The sequence below is a fragment of the Glandiceps talaboti genome, chromosome 2, assembly GCF_964340395.1.
Source record: "Glandiceps talaboti chromosome 2, keGlaTala1.1, whole genome shotgun sequence".
Lineage (NCBI taxonomy): Eukaryota > Metazoa > Hemichordata > Enteropneusta > Spengelidae > Glandiceps > Glandiceps talaboti.
In genome coordinates this window covers 16,053,312-16,069,869 of record NC_135550.1, presented here as the reverse complement: position 1 = coordinate 16,069,869, position 16,558 = coordinate 16,053,312, and the positions used below count along the sequence as shown (strand labels likewise).

At 36.7% G+C, this 16,558-nt stretch overlaps 2 protein-coding genes across 2 annotated transcripts; one reads left to right on the top strand and one right to left on the bottom strand.

Moving 5' to 3' along the window:
• Nucleotides 1–58: 58 nt before the first annotated feature.
• On the bottom strand, nucleotides 59–5,964 carry LOC144444747 (quinone oxidoreductase-like). The gene is made up of 8 exons (XM_078134274.1): nucleotides 5,866–5,964; nucleotides 5,390–5,545; nucleotides 3,432–3,616; nucleotides 3,046–3,097; nucleotides 2,039–2,188; nucleotides 990–1,091; nucleotides 549–644; nucleotides 59–226 (listed from the first exon to the last, which is right to left on the bottom strand). The coding sequence occupies exons 1-8, from the start codon at nucleotides 5,962–5,964 to the stop codon at nucleotides 59–61; spliced, it is 1,008 nt and encodes a 335-aa protein (XP_077990400.1).
• Nucleotides 5,965–9,121: 3,157 nt separating this feature from the next.
• LOC144452006 (carboxypeptidase B-like) lies at nucleotides 9,122–16,558 on the top strand. Its single transcript, XM_078142986.1, has 10 exons — nucleotides 9,122–9,356; nucleotides 9,946–10,021; nucleotides 11,411–11,629; nucleotides 12,159–12,260; nucleotides 12,584–12,691; nucleotides 13,190–13,300; nucleotides 13,484–13,580; nucleotides 14,044–14,252; nucleotides 15,367–15,451; nucleotides 16,307–16,558. Exons 1-10 carry the CDS (start codon nucleotides 9,265–9,267, stop codon nucleotides 16,507–16,509), a joined length of 1,302 nt encoding a protein of 433 aa, XP_077999112.1. The 5' UTR covers nucleotides 9,122–9,264; the 3' UTR covers nucleotides 16,510–16,558.

Here is a 16,558-nt window from a genome sequence, read left to right as displayed (position 1 = left end):
GTTATTGTCATGTACTATGTTCCAAAATTTATTTCATTACCAGTAAATGTGATAAAATTCAATTTGTTGTAAGAATGAATTGTCCGAGGGCGCCAGTACGTTTGGTATTCCTCGTTAGAACAGCATCCGATGCTTTTTCAAGAGGAAATTCCAAACCGACAATTGGTTTGATGAATCCTAACTCCAGACCAGCATACAGGGAGGAGGAGATTTCTTTAACGACTTCCTGATAAAACAAAGAACACAACATTTTTTGTATTACAAAGTGCATACAACTCATGAATATGAACCATAGCAAAATGAAATCTTTGTTAACCTTGGCATATAATATTGCTATAACAGAATTGATATCCACCCATTAGGGTTTATTGATCAAACACACACAACACCCATGTGTGTGTGTGTGTGTGTGTGTGTGTGTGTGTGTGTGTGTGTGTGTGTGCGCCCACGCGCGCACGTGTGTGTGTGTGCATGCATGCATGCCTGTGTGTCTTTGTCTGTACGACATGTCAACAATTTAGTCCAACATATTAGATACTAAGTGATACCTTTGTTATGGCTATAGTTCCAACTCCATTTATGGACGATTCTTTTGCATACGTTCTTTGTGGCATTATTTCAATTGGCCCAGGAGTTCCTATCACCTGTGGAAAAAAAGTATATGCACCGTTGTTATATAGTAATACCTTCCTAGCAGAGCATAGTATGCATGCAGGTAAATTTGAGATTTTATCTACTTCCAATCTTGGGAACATGTTACATGTAATTAGCCATATTGCTATTAGAATGTCATATTTTGCCAAACTTTTTACTCTTCTCTTTTTTTGTTGACTTTGTTGTTTTTAGTTGACAATGTTTTATTGTTATGGTATATAATATATTGTAGCGTCAACAACCTCGTCTTCGCCTCAATATAACATTCTAAGCTTATTATTTTTATTTCAATAAATATAACTCAATGATAAATATAATTAGACTCGAGTACTTACCCCTATTCTTCCATTCTGGGCAACGAGTTCTAAGTCTATAGCCAGATTAATGCTTGGTGCCATTTCTAGGATAACATCGACTCCACGACCACCTGTCAATTCCTACAGGAGTCAAGGTCAAAGACATACACATTTAGCATAATTTTGATTATATTAAAGGTGCACAAACTATGTCTATACGTTTACTTTTGTTGTTGTTTGTTTTAGTTTGATGTTGGGGGGGGGGATTCGTATTCTACTTTTCATAACAGTCTTAACCATCATTTGCTGAAGCTGATCGAGTTTATACATTTAATTTTTTTTTGGAGGGGATGTTGTATATAAGGTATGGTCAATAGTTGTACTTATTTACTGACTGACTGACACATACATAACCATGACCATGAATGTGACACTATTTGATCCCTGGGTCTGAGGTTGTAAGACATTTCAGAATTCGATTGCTGACAATGAGTTTTAGAAACACTCAACATGTGATTGAAAAGCAGGAATAAGGTGATCAGCGTTGAGGGTGCTACACACTATAAGTACATATTCTAAATATTAACAATCACGTCATGACAGAACTTATACCTGCAGTTCAGACAGTATATATAAAAATTCAATGACGTAATTTAGTATACGTATACTAAAATGCCAAGGAAACCGCTATTATCAGCTATCAGACGATTTTTAAGGCACAGTAACATAAATTTGAATAGTTTAATCGAGGTTCTGTAATTATTTTCACCCGAGGAAAAAACATGATAAACACTGTGCAGGCATACCACTTTCAACAAATATCACGTGGCGCATTACTTTCTCACAGCTTCACCATATTGTAGCTATGTATGAGAGAAGAACATTTATATATAGGACTGATGTATACATTGCTAAAAAAAGATATTGGAAAACAAATAATCATAGGACAACATTTGATGAGGTGTTTTTTAAAACTGTAGGCCCTAATACAAAAATAACCACTTGTCCACATGGAAATGATTTCCTTAATAAAAGTAATACAACGTATTCAACTAATGGCCCACTGCCGTATCATATCAGTTTCTTACCATTATTTCTTGCATGTGATTTTTGTCCTTGTGGTTCAGAACATGGTGAGCGCCGACTTCTTCAGCAAGTTTCCGACCCTCCTCTGTACCAGCCGTAGCGATTACTGTCAGTCCACGAGATCTTGCCCATTGCACTGCCGCTATGCCAATCTGTGATACAATATACGTGTAATATGGAATGTAAAGTTAATAATATTACGATACACAGGTTGTATTTACAGTCAGACACCGACTGCATACATCCCTTCGTCGCTATAGCTAGCTATGAAAATGGAATTTTATATTCAATAAGGCCTAACAAAAAGAAATGTGTGGTTCCGATTACGCCCAATTTTTTAATAGGTGGGGTAGGTAGATACTTTTATTTTATTATATATATTCATATGTGAGTGTCTAGCTCAGGTAGTTGTATGTTTTCCATTGTTTTCCGTATGGTCTCTGTGTTATTGGTTTCTTCTCATCAGATATACAGCCATTACATATTGGAAGAATAGTCTATGATGTCAGTTCCCGCATCCACTATTTTTTTGCGAGACTTCACGATTTTCGCGATTTCATTATTTTTTCTCGAATACATAAAAAAAGTTTAGGGTCGGCGGGAAAAAACTAGGTTGGGTCGGGTAACCAGGACCCAAACATTTTTTTTTATTAGCCTCATAATTTATTTTATCACTAATTTCAACCTTCTTAAAATACAATTACGTAGTCATTAAATAAAATACGCACAACTATGTATTTCAGTCATGAAAGAGGTTGCAATCTATACAGAGTTGTTAAATTCAAAATGTAAAAAAAAAAATGAAAAATAATTTTTTGCCAAAAAAGTCCTCACGGTGCTACTAACTCTTATTTGTTACATTGTGGTGAACAAGGTCGAAAACTTGCTCGTGAATAATGGAAATCATTTGACAGGATCTTGTTTTCGGCTTTATCCATCTGACTCAGAGCAAGCTATAGACTTAACAATACAGGAGAAACTTCACAAATAAGACAGTAATAATACGTACAGCACCACTGCCACCATGCATCAGAAACACTTCACCTGGTTTTGCGCGACATCTGAAAAAGAGGCAAATTTTCAGAGAGCTTTCTGTATTCACAAGTCACCAATAGCCATATATGGGGGCTACCCATCATGTCTGTGTGCTCTGCCAAGTTTTGTGCAGACATTTGATAGACAATTTGAAATAAAAAGAGGGACTAGCCCAGAGACTTGTGTTCTTATTAATATTTCCAAGCCAAGTTTGGACGGTTTGAGATAATAAGACCGGGACAATTCAAGTCGCTGGATTAAGAGGTACATACAGTCATTTTGAAGTTTATTTTTTGTAGACATGCAATATTTGGTTGAGGAAACAACAGATAAGGAAGGTTTCAGTCGGTAACAACTCACCTCAAAAAGAGACCGACGTATGCTGTGTAATATGGAATACCTAGGACAGCGCCCTCTTTAAAGGTGATATTATCTGGGAGTGGGAACACAGCAAACTCGGAATACACGGCAAACTCTGCGTAAGGTCGTTTTTGGTTTATGAGGGAGTTTGGTCCGGCGTATGTAGCATAAACACGGTCACCTTTCTGTCAGTGATAAAAATTAAAGGCTAAAAGATGTGCAATTTCTAGAGGCTGTAAATAGAACTATCGTTAAGATTACTGTGAAACGCAGTAGGATTGCTGGATGATTCCATGCAATGTTTTATTGTCTCATAAAGGTATACATTTTGACTTGGGATCTTTGGTAGTGATGTTTATTTGTTTCCCTGTGAGATAAATGTATGTGTACTATCAGTGTCTGTATTTTGTTTAAATATGAAACCTTGCCAAATTATGCCATAGTAATGTCCTATTTATACGTTTTGGTGTGTCCCTTCGAAATTATGACAGGTATATATGCAACACTCACAGGAAATGTAGCTTTAAATCAGAATTTACATGGTTTAGTATATAGCAAACGTGTCCGGTCCGGATGTTTTTTTTGTATACCTGTATAACATAACGTGATTGTTGAAACCATCAGTTTTTTCATTTCATTTGGGAATCTAGATTTGTTTGTCGCTAAACACGCCGTCTATTGAATTGTGCAAACATATTGTCATAATGCAAACTGACAAAGGAAAACTGCGTATTTCATTCACATTTTCTGTGCAGAGAATGTCTGCTCACATACCTACGTATACACATATTTGGTCGAGTACCACCTAAATTGGTTCACTTTTTGTTCAAACATATTTATTTTTTATGTTCTGGAATAACGGTGGGGAATGAGGTGAAACAATTCCAAAACTCTGTTTAATAAGGACAAACATGGCACATGTCAAACAATATTCACGACATGTCTGGACATCACATCCCGATAATAAATCTATTTTCGATGCATTCAACGACTCTTAACTTGATTCACACAATGTTTTAAATCACGAAAAATTCATAAAATATTCAGATTGAATTGAATATCTTTTTTTCTACCAATTTTATGCACATATCATTCAAAAAACAGGCATACTTTCAATCGTTTACTCTCCCGCCAGTACATAGAAAATTATCCATCCAACTGACATTTGGAAAAAAACAACTATGTCTAATAAAGATTAGTGGTTGTATTTCAAGGTCAAAGAGTTAAATTTGTAGTTCGCATACACATTTTTCGAATTCATTATCAGAAAACAAGTCAAAAAGTGTTGTCCATCTACGCTTTAGCCCTCATATTTAAATTGTAAACACTTTCAAACCGCCACCCCCCCCCATCCTCTCTCGTTAATGTAAGGGGTAGGTTTTTTTTCGCTGAAGTGCATTTAATTAAAGTGACTGTACGAAATAAAGCGCATTTCAAGATCTAACTGTTTTAGCAACACATATTAAAATCATTTATTTGACTGTTAAAATAACTCCCACTCAACTATTCTCTACAGTGTTGTTTAAATCAGTAAAGAACTTTGTAACGCTATGTCAATGCACTGATCATTTTAGCATTCTGTTTGATCTATCGATGCTAGTTAGGACATTACATTGTCACGTGGATTGATGACAAACGTATCATGAAAAGTAAATATATTGTTTGTCATTTTAGCAATATATTAAGTGTCTACTCAAATGTATTGAAAATGATTATAGATACAGCTTAAAATTACCCTAAAATATTTATGTAAGGTTCTCTCTCCATCCCTCCTCACTCACTCACTCACTCTCTCTCACTCACACACACACACTCTCTCTCTCTCTCTCTCTCTCTCTCTCTCTCTCTCTCTCTCTCTCTCTCTCTCTCTCTCTCTCTCTCTCTCTCTCTCTCTCTCTCTCTCTCTCTCTCTCTCTCTCATCAATCGAAGCACACATTATAATTAATGGTACTCTTACCTTCACTTTACTGACACCGGGTCCAATATCTTCAACAATGCCAGCCGAATCGATTCCCGGCGTGAAAGGCAGCGGGAGGGTCACTTCTGGCATTGTCTTCGAAATGTGTTTAATATCAACGGCGTTCACACCAGCCGCCATAACGCGAACTAGGACCTAAAACAGTGTGTGGAATAGGATGTATGAAAATGAAAAAGGAACCTGAACGTTTATGTAGAACGTGTATCTGGGTACAACGGACAAATTTAGAATTTTTTTTTGAAATAGTAGTCAAATTGATATTAAAATTTCGTAATTTTAGCTTCCAACATGGCCACCGTTTACTGTGTTAACTCTGTGGGCAATGATAACGGTTGCTAATTCCTTTGTAAACAAAGATGGCATTGAACCTTTAAATTTATTTTTTGAACTCACAATTAAGTATGAATATTTTTTTTAAAAAACTTTGTGAAGTGCATTATTACCTATCTGCTTACCTGCCCAGTCTTCGGTTTTGGGATTTCTACATGTTCCAATTTCATCACTTCTGGGCCACCGTATTCTCTGATCATAATCGCTCTCATCATTGCTGGCATCTTTAGTTTGTTAATCTCTAACAAATCTCTATAACAAAAAACAGTGGATTTGAACACAGTGATTATGAACATTTGACCGGCTTAGATGAGATGAGAATTTACACAGCTTCCAAGTAACTAAGGAAACGGTGTGGGTTTACTGATTCAGAATTGATTAGCTATAGCACAATACCTTTTTACATAGCTCTCAGTTACAACGAGATACAAATTACAATATTAAGGTTATAAATAAAACACAGACACTAGTATAACACATATCATAAAATGATACATTTTGTTGTATCTGTATGACTGTGTGGCAATATGTTTATCAATGTTGTTTATAGTCGTGAGATAAAATCTATCATTTTTATGAGTACTTATGTGCTATCATGTGAGGGTCTGTATTTATGTGTAAGCCAAAACAATTAACAGTCGTTTTGACAGACACAAAAATATCGGTATTATCTCATACGACTCAGATTAGTCTGGTGGTTTCTAAACACAGTGATTGAATTTATAAATCGCAACGATACTATATAGGAACGTTAACTAGACTAGTCTCAGATTGATTCTCTTAATCTTTGCCCCCGTAGCACATTCACATTTTCAGATATTAATGCGACAACGTGTATATGTTGCTATAACTAGTGAAGTTTTACGAAAAAGTATTTTTAAATCTATTTTTTTTTACATTCTGACAGTATTTATTCTCATGACGTTGAGTACGAGAAAACTTTGACATACTGAAATGTAATGAATATTGGATTATAAAGAAATTAATGTACAAATATATTCACCAGAACAGACAGTAAGTATTTTGGTCATCACTTTAAAACACACACACACAAACGTTTACTATTAGGTTCTGAAAATTTTACCTGCGAAATTTAAATTGTAGTGAACTTGTTCATTGTAATATGAAACATGTTATTAGACACATCCCGACCGTTGACATTTTGAAAGTGGACAAATTCTCACATAAAACTCTTCACCTACCTGTGTATATATTCCTGATGAAGTTGTTTTAATCATTGGTAGCGGGGAAGACAATGACGACGACTTGTGTGTTGACATCGACATTTATAGCAACAACTCAAAGGGTACCAGTATATATCAAACCAACTACTTCACAAACCTATTCTTGTTTCATTGTATCAGCTTTTGATTGTTGTGTGGGGACACAATGGGTCAAACCTGCAGTCTTATTTAATAATGAATATTTCAATCAATATCAAATTGCAGTATTGTTTGTGTCATCAATTCTTGAGGATATCATGGTCTTGGTACAATTATCAACCTAAAGTTTCATTTCGAGAGGTTTTGAGCAGCGGCTACATCATTTAATTATAAAGTCACTGAACAAAAGATGAGAATCCTAAAAAAAAACCTACTTGTATCAATTACTGTAGTATATCGTACTTTTTAAAGTCTATCTAGGGGCTATCCGTGGCTTCCAATCTCAAGACTTCTCTTCATGTGAGCAGACGGGTAGCTTCTAGACTGTGATTTTAGGAGGGATGGGACAAAAATACACAATGATATACCACTTGTCAGGCTTTTCAACACATGGCTCCGATTCTGCCATTTAACTTTACTTCTATTTTGATATGGTATATAGTCAGGAAAAAATTCGTGGTCGGGAAAATTCAAGAAGTTTCTTATCTAAATCTTCCTGTGTCATTAAAATGGTACAATTACATTTTTTAGATTAGAGTTACTAAACTTATATTAAGTTGTTTTTACTCCTGGATGGGACAATACAGCAAGTAAACTGATCGACTAAATTGTCAATGGCTGCTGCATGATGCTTTCGAAGGCATCGCTGTAAAATTGTTTTCCAGCATTGTTACCACACACGTTACTAACATGTCTGTGAATATGGTCGGTGAATTGAAGGTAATACATTTGAACTCAGCTTATCGCTTATATAACATATGCCCATGTAAAATATCAGTTTGAATTCTGCCAATAAGGAAGACAAATACCACAGTACATGTAACATTTCGTATGCAGCAAATCGTGAAAATGCCACTCTTCACTTAGTGTAGTTCCTGCACAGTATCGATAACCATTTACACCTAGCCTCCACGTGAAGTCAGAAACCACGTTGGCATCCAGACTACTACTATTTACTCAAAGTCACAACGTTATCGGGACAGCACTCCTTCCCAGATCGTTTTCCGGACACAATTTCATAACATGGGAACATTTAGATTATATAATTGTGTAAACGATACAATCACTGCTGACTCTGTAACCTGGTTACGACTGCCGATATCTCTAGTATCTTAACGGTGCCATGAGCATAATAGCACAATCATTAACTATAGATTGTGCTACATCGATTGCTGAAGTCTCAAGATGGGCAAATATATGTGTGTGTGATTAAAACGGATATCGCCTTTGACCATAGTATGCAGGGTGTGTCGTGTAGTCACATATTGCTATCTTCACCATTCTTTATCCGTCCGTCCGTCCGTCCGTCCGTCCGCCCTTCCGTTCTGCCTGTCTGTCTGTCTGTCTGTCTGTCTGTCTGTCTGTCTGTCTGTCTGTCTGTCTGTTTGTCTGTCTATCTGTCTGTCTGTCTGTCTGTCTGTCTGTCTGTCAGCCTCTGTGTGTCTGTTTACCTCTCTCTCCCTCCCCCTCTCTCTCTCTTTCTTTCTCTCTCTCTCTCTCTCTCTTTCTCTCTCTCCCTCCCTCCCTCCCTCCCCCTCTCTCTCTCCCTCCCTCCCTCTCTCTCTCTCTCTCTCTCTCTCTCTCTCTCTCTCTCTCTCTCTCTCTCTCTCTCTCTCTCTCTCTCTCTCTCTCTCTCTCTCTCTCTCTCTCTCTCTCTCTCTCTCTCTCTCTCTACTGGTCATGTGTATATTGTATATGACATTTTAGACTAATTATTTGTTGTATTGCCTCTTATATTCTATTTCCATTTTTTTTCAAATGGAAGGCCAACTGCGATTTATTAATATCTTGAAATCTATTGGGTGCACGATTAAAAATTCGCATGCAGTAATTATGTGTTTGATGAATGACTTATGTATGAGATTTGGAACGCCACACATGCATATGGTATCACTATATATGTCGGCTTGCCACCAATTACCATATCTACATTTGTATAATTATTGGGGTCAAAAGTCATATTTATCATTGATTTGAATAGTGAACACTGTGATTGCCTTCGAGTATCATCGATTTCTTCCGAAGACCCACTGATAGTCGAGTACAAGTTGAGTCACCGTGACACAATCACGCACATTGTGCAGGTGTTTTGACATCATATACTGGTAGTCACAACCGTGTGAAGTAATAGTCACATCAAACATGAACGTCTATTCACTCCAGTATGTACTGGTATTCGTGTTTGCAAGTGTGTTGCTGAGTCGATGTGATGGGGCAAAAAGACGTCTTGATGGGTGAGTGAAATTTTACCGTGTCTCTATATGTACAATACTCCATACATGTGTGTGTATGTTTACGTAACGTGCAAAACAGTAACGTGTCTTATACAAACTCTACCCATATTTACAGCGTACGAAACGGCCACCATATATATTACATACATACGAATGTGTCATCACAGTTGTTGCAACACACACTCACTATGATGTGATCACATCAACAACATATAACATACAAAGCTTCGAGAATATTAGGCCGCATATGTAGAAGCGTAAGGCTATGAATGAAAGTAACGTAAGCTGAGTAATTTTAAAATTTTATTTGGGACCGAGAACATTTCATTTTTATAACAAGGTTCATCAAAATTAATTCGTTTTTATAAACTACAGTCTAGTCTTAACAAACCGTAGCCAAAAGAAGAAGTTGTACATGCAAAGTTCAAAGAAGACGTTTTGTAAATAAGCTCCTCTTCGCTTGTAAAATAAATACATCAAGTTTGTTTCCATAATCATAATAATCTAAGCTTGACGTTGTCAATAACATGAGACTTGGCAAATAAGTTGATTTATTGGAATAGTGATTTCACTGATTATCTAACGACAGGTATCAGGTATGGAGAGTCAAGGTTCAGTCGGAGAAGGATTTCAAAACCATGGAAAATTTGGAAAACTCTGGAAGGGTAAGGATATCTTTTGCTCGTTGAGTTCAATAGTATGATCGTTAACCGTGTTGGACTTGACATTGATCATACTCATAGCTGACTAACACGTCATTTACTACTGTTACATATTAGACAGCCAGATGGACAGGTTTATAGCTGTATAGGTGACTTGTGTGTACATGTTAATAACATTGTTATAAACTATACATGATCATTGTGATTTTAGAAAATGAATTAACGAACAACAAATCTAAGTTTATTTGATCCTAGAAATCAAATACTGTCGTCGCGTATGTAAACGAATAAAGGAACGTACCATTGATTGTTGGATGATTGCATGATGCGAAGATTTACGTCAATATTATATTATATATACATCAAACATGTCTGCACGTAGTTCAAAAATAGCGCCTAGCAGTTACACACTCTGCTACGCCATTACTGTAAATTGTGGCAAATTTGGAATTACGCGTCCGGACTGCAATGTCCATTACTACTTTAATACATGTAGTAGCGTGTCTGTTATTGATACACACCCATCGGACGATGTATATGCCAAGACATTTATGAGTGCCAGTAATTTGGCTAGCCTGTCGTGTCTGTCGTGGATTTGTCTCTCACTTTTCCTATTCTCCTACATTGGAGTTTTTCCTGGTAGGGAGGGGGGGGGGGGCGAGAGACAAAAATCGCACACGACTGGATTCCAAACACAGGCTGTCGTTGGACGTACGCATGAATCTCTCTTACTTTTAGTTTTCTAAGCGTAACACTAGTGAAAGTGCTTGTGATGGGTCTGTGGCGATTGGTCGCGATCGCGGTTGGTTATACAAGGAAACGGGATCCGACAAGGGTACATTATTGTATGTGTACATGTTCGTGATGCTGTCAATATTCATAATAGTACTTTTTAACAGTCTGATGAATGCCTTAGAAATGACAAATTTGAAGCTAGAAGGATACGATGGGAAGTATGTGTCGACACTCAACGATTCCCGACACTTTAAACGGTGACGCTCCGGTGGCACTTTTTGATCCGTCAATAGAGGGCGCTATATTTGAAAAATGGTTAGATTGGGGTATGGGAAACGGAAAATAAGTGCATGAAGTGCGACCACTTATAAAGTGGGTACCAGTATGACATTTTGGGCAAGGTCAATTTACCATTGCGATTAAATCATGAAGAAAGTATCATGGTAATCAAATTCTAATCATGCGCAATAATGTATTGTAGGTTTAGACAAACGTTAACAGTGTCACGTGTTATTGGTAATTATGACAAAATATTCAACTACCAAGCTATTTTTCAGATCAATGGCTGTATAATTTTCTGTGGTCTGGCCCCCAAACCTGTATATTCCATCTTCATATACTCGTATCTGACCCTAACACGTCCTTTTTAATTTTCAGTTTGACTTTTGGGAATTTCCGTTTGATCTGATGGTGACACCAGATGACGTCACAGAAGTTCGCGAGATATTGGAGAAGAACGAGATGAAACACGAGATTTGGGTTCAAGATGTCCAGACACTGATTGACAATCAGTTTAATGTTAGAGATGGTACGGTTAAAGGACTTACAACAGACCCAAATGATGAATTTTATACCAAGTATCATCGTTATGCTGAGGTGAGAATATCTTCCCACTTCCCAGGTCGTGATTCCTTTAAAAAATATTTCTTAAATACATGATTGCTTACTATGGGCTGTATAATTCGTAATATCGTTTCCCGTATTTCCTGTTTTTTTGTTTTAAAAAAAAAAATAATATTTAAATGACAAATGAGAAAGTAGTGAGTAGGTGTTCAAGTTCTAAGAGTTCGGTATCGTTAATGTACGTCAACACTGTTTTTGACGATTGGTATTCAGTATTTTTGAAGTCTTTATCAACTGATGTGCACCGTGTAGATTGCTGCCGAAGTTCAGTGTATTGTGAAATGATCGTCTTAAATTTAGTGTTTGAAGTGGACTAACGAGGGTCACTTTTTTGTGGCATTATTAAATTTCACGTTCACTCATCTATCGTATTATTAAGTAAATGACATTCACAGGTTGGCTTCCAGCCTTAAATATTGTACATACAAACGAAAAACATATATTTGAAGTTGTCTTGTTTGACTAAAAATCCTCAAATTCAAATGTTCCATTTGTGACACAGATCGACCAGTGGGTTCGAGACACGGCGGCCAGATATCCATCTTTGGCGGAAGATTTCATATTTGGTAAATCCTTCGAGAAGCGAGTAATGAGGGCATTAAAGGTATGACTTATGTTCGATCGACAGACAAAATTGCTGTGTATAGTTTGTTTAATGGTTATGTCTGGCGGAAACCATTAAACTTATTTATGTTGTTACACGAGATGTGATGTACTAGTGCGGAATGGTCTGTGACGTTCGTACGATTGGAAGGTCGTACCAATCGAAAACCTCTTTAACTATCAAAAACGGTACTCATACCCAACACGTACAATACACAAAAATAGACTCGTCAAATCGAACACATTCGATCGAGAGATAACGAATAATTTCAAAAAGTTGCTTGTTGTTTGCGATGTTTTTTTAAAACTTAAATCTTGTTTTAGGTTGGTAATTCAACCGGTAAAAGCAATAAACCCGCTATGTGGATCCACAGTGGTATACATGCTAGAGAATGGATTTCACCAGCCACTAATATATGGATGACCAACAAAGTAAGCATGTACCATGTATATAAGCCAAATTAAAATGAATAATGCCACATGTGGGGTTCTCCGAACCAAATGTTACTTTTATTTAATGTACTATGTGTGCACAGTTGAAGTCCGAAATCCGTTGATTCATATTATATTTTTATGTTCGAAGATCTGACAGTGTGGTTGGATATTGCACATGAATCAGTATTAAAACTGAACCACAGCCCCATACACACGTACACATTTGAGCTTTAGACTGGAAGCTCTGCCACAGGTGGTTGCAATTTTTGACAAAGAATAGTAGAGTACTGGTATCCTGTTCAACCATAGACAGTGGAGCACTGTCTATGGTTCAACATGTTAAATCTAAACCATTAGTATGGTTAATGAATCCCATCCTCACTACACATTCAAAAAAGCAACTTCTCACTACGTACGAAGGTCCAATACTGTGGGCATTCCCTTCGTACGGAAGCTCTACTCATCTCCGCTCGTCTTTACCGCACGCTATTTCAGATGCTACAAGACTACGGTCAGAATGACTTGGTGACCAGGCTTCTGGATACGTTTGATATCTATATTCTTCCGGTACTTAACCCCGATGGATACGAGTATACCTGGGATGTGGTACGTCAACAAATTATTTTAAACTTGATGCTAATATAAGTTTTAGTATCAATCAGAGGCATTCTTCATGAACAAAATTAATGAATGTATTATAAATAAAGTTAACAAATGCATTAATTTTGTTTAAAATCATATTCCTCATGGTGCAGGTTGGTCAATTTTGATAATGTTTTCTTTCAATAGTATCGACTATGGCGAAAAACAAGATCTGTGAATTTGAACTCTGAATCTGATTGCTACGGAGTAGATGCAAATAGAAATTGGGGTTACGAATTTGGAGGTAAGGCTTGACTTGGAATACAGTTAACTATGCTTGGAATGAATGAATGAATGAATGAATGAATGAGTGAGTGAGAGTGGTGAGGGAGAGAGCGCCCAAGAAACAGATAGAGACAGAGCGACAGGGAGAGCGACAGAGAAATAAACAGACAGACAGGCAGACAGACAGCCTGGCAGCCTGAGAGACAGACAGAAATGGAGAACGAAACAGAGAGAGAGAGAGAGAGAGAGAGAGAGAGAGAGAGAGAGAGAGAGAGAGAGAGAGAGAGAGAGAGAGAGAGAGAGAGAGAGAGAGAGAGAGAGAGAGATAAAGGAAGTCGTCAGACATCAGTGATAGTGGTGAGAGAAAATTTGTGGAAGTGAATGGAAGAACACAAAAATTCGACAGAAGGTCGGCAGAGGGATGATAAAGCATATAGTAGATAGCCTATTAAAACCAACACATTCCCTTAATTTACACATAGGTGGCGGTACCAGCAGTGATCCATGTTCCTACATTTACCGCGGAGAATTTCCACATTCTGAAATAGAAGTAAAACAAGTTGTCGATTTCGTAAACGAGAAATCAAAGACTCAAGATTTTAAGTTTTTCATGGATATCCACAGCTATTCACAGATGTGGCTAGGTCCATGGGGTTACACTTATGACCACCCAAAAGATTATGACGACCACGTAAGTATATCCGAATTGTCGCCCCTTCTATGAAAGTGGCCATATGGATGAGGATTTGGTATTTAATTTTGGATTTTTCATTAATAAGACAATTTTAGCATGGCTTCCAACTTGAAAAATCAATGTGAAACAAGATATGCCAAGTCCTTATTTGTAAACCAATAAATTGCAAAATATTAATAAATTGTGTACACTGTTTGTCATTGTAGGTACAATAACAAACATTGCACACCCTTTTTCTTTAAAAAAAAAAAATTTTTACAATGGAATTGTTAGCACACTCGATCATCTAATAGGGGTTTCCTCGACATTTTAATTAAAGTCTATGTCTGCTATTCAATCAAATTAAAATCTGATTCATAATTACGGCTCGGTTTATTTGGAAGAAGACATTGTCTCTCGGAACAACAATGTCGAAAACAAACGACAATATACGAAGGAAATAGAGGTAAATAACGAAATCGGGCCGTTTTAACCACGTCAGATTTTAATCAGGTCTTACTACACGTACGTATTCTAAATCTAATATCATTGAATTATTTATACATTGTGTCTGAATACCAGGTTTATCAATTACAAGTGATGGCTAAGGCCAAATAAAAAAAATGTGTGGTTCCAATAACGCCCAATTTCAAAATAGGGTGGGTAGGTAGGAATTTTTTTTGATTTGTTTAATTTTTTATAACTATTTTCTGGTCTGGTTCAGGTTTTCTGTTGTTTTTCTAGAGCCCTTCCATATGTTTTTTGCGTTAGGTGATGACGTCTTCAAATCTCATTATTTCTCGCGTGACTTTTGCAATTTGTTTCGATTTTTTTTTTGTAAAAAAGTGTAGGTTTGGAAGACAAAAAACTAGGTTGGATCGGGTTAATGGAACCAAACAATTTTTTTGGCCTAAGTATACTGCAGTAATTAGGATAACGTATTCTAAGGATACCTAAGAAGAAATATAGCAACATATACAACATGCCCTCAATACAGAAGCATATTACAATCAGTGACATAAAATTCAAGACGGAGACTGTCGGGGAGGCTTTTAAATTTTGTAAACCCTCTCTATACTAACGGACTAAGCCAATTTACGTTTGACTGAAATGTTACTTTTTTTCGTCGTAGATGGCGGTTGGTAAAGCATTTTCCGATGCTGTCAGAGCAGTGTACGGTACTGAATATACATATGGAACGACTCCCGATTTGTTATGTAAGTTAGAAGTTTCTATATAGCTGTGGTACATTTCATATGTCGGCGGGGAAACCGTTAAGTCATATGAACCCAGCTGATATCAAGCAACAAGGTATACACAGTTGAAATTTCATTCACGGTCTACTTCGACCTAAACTCTTGAAGAAATGATTAATTTCATTATTCTGTGTTCATCCATAGGCACCCGGGGCTTAATTGTTCTTTATGAACAAACAAACAAACAAACAAACAAACAAACAAACAAACAAACAAACAAACAAACACACAAACAAACAACATGCATAAACAAGTAACCAGGCAAATCCACAACAAGAAAATACGTTAGCACTGACACACATGGCAGACATGAACAACAAATTTAAAAGTATTTCAATATTAATATTATCGTACGTACGTAAACAAATTTTAATACAATCAATTTTCCCTACATATATACAATGACTTGTGCGGTTAGATTACGATATTGTCGTTCCTATCACATCATGTATATATGCCAGAGTTGGTGTATTTTTAAAAATATTGTTTTTGTTTGTTTTCCTTAAATATAACATACCCAATCAATGCCCAGTGCCATATGTTGTCTATTCAATATTTCTCAATAGTTGCGACTGCGCATGCGTCCTCACAACGCTGTAATTTGTATACCGTAGGCACAGTTCGTTCCGTTCAGACTTTTTGCCTATGCATCCAAAATATTTGTTATACAAGAGAGATATAACTTTCATGACATTTATAACAAACAGAAATTATCCATAGAAATGTTTTATGAAATTTGCAATTTCCCTGCTCTGTCGCTCACTGTATAGTTAAACTTATAATGCGAATCAATATCATATTGTCGATTTCTAACAGATATAGCTGCCGGAATCAGCGTAGACTGGGGATATGGTGCGGCTGGGATCAAATATACATTTACACCCGAACTACGAGATACTGGTAAATACGGATTCCTGTTACCAGAGGATCAAATTTTGCCAACGGCAGAAGAAACCTACCAAGGAATGTTGGCGGTCTATGATATCGTCATGAACGCTACATTATCTGGTGAAATTTAAGAGTGTAGCGACCACTCAATATATATAAATCAGAAAATAGAAGACATTT

Bases quoted from the DNA above. Each gene is read 5' to 3' on its own strand.
- LOC144444747 (XM_078134274.1), bottom strand. From the start codon at position 5,964: ATGCCAGCAATGATGAGAGCGATTATGATCAGAGAATACGGTGGCCCA. The intron at 3,617-5,389 runs GTAAGAGTACCA...TATCACTGACAG, and splicing joins CCGGTGTCAGTAAAGTGAAG to AAAGGTGACCGTGTTTATGC. The intron at 227-548 runs GTATCACTTAGT...TTGTTTTATCAG, and splicing joins GAACTATAGCCATAACAAAG to GAAGTCGTTAAAGAAATCTC.
- LOC144452006 (XM_078142986.1), top strand. From the start codon at position 9,265: ATGAACGTCTATTCACTCCAGTATGTACTGGTATTCGTGTTTGCAAGT. The intron at 11,630-12,158 runs GTGAGAATATCT...TTTGTGACACAG, and splicing joins AGTATCATCGTTATGCTGAG to ATCGACCAGTGGGTTCGAGA. The intron at 12,692-13,189 runs GTAAGCATGTAC...ACGCTATTTCAG, and splicing joins ATATATGGATGACCAACAAA to ATGCTACAAGACTACGGTCA.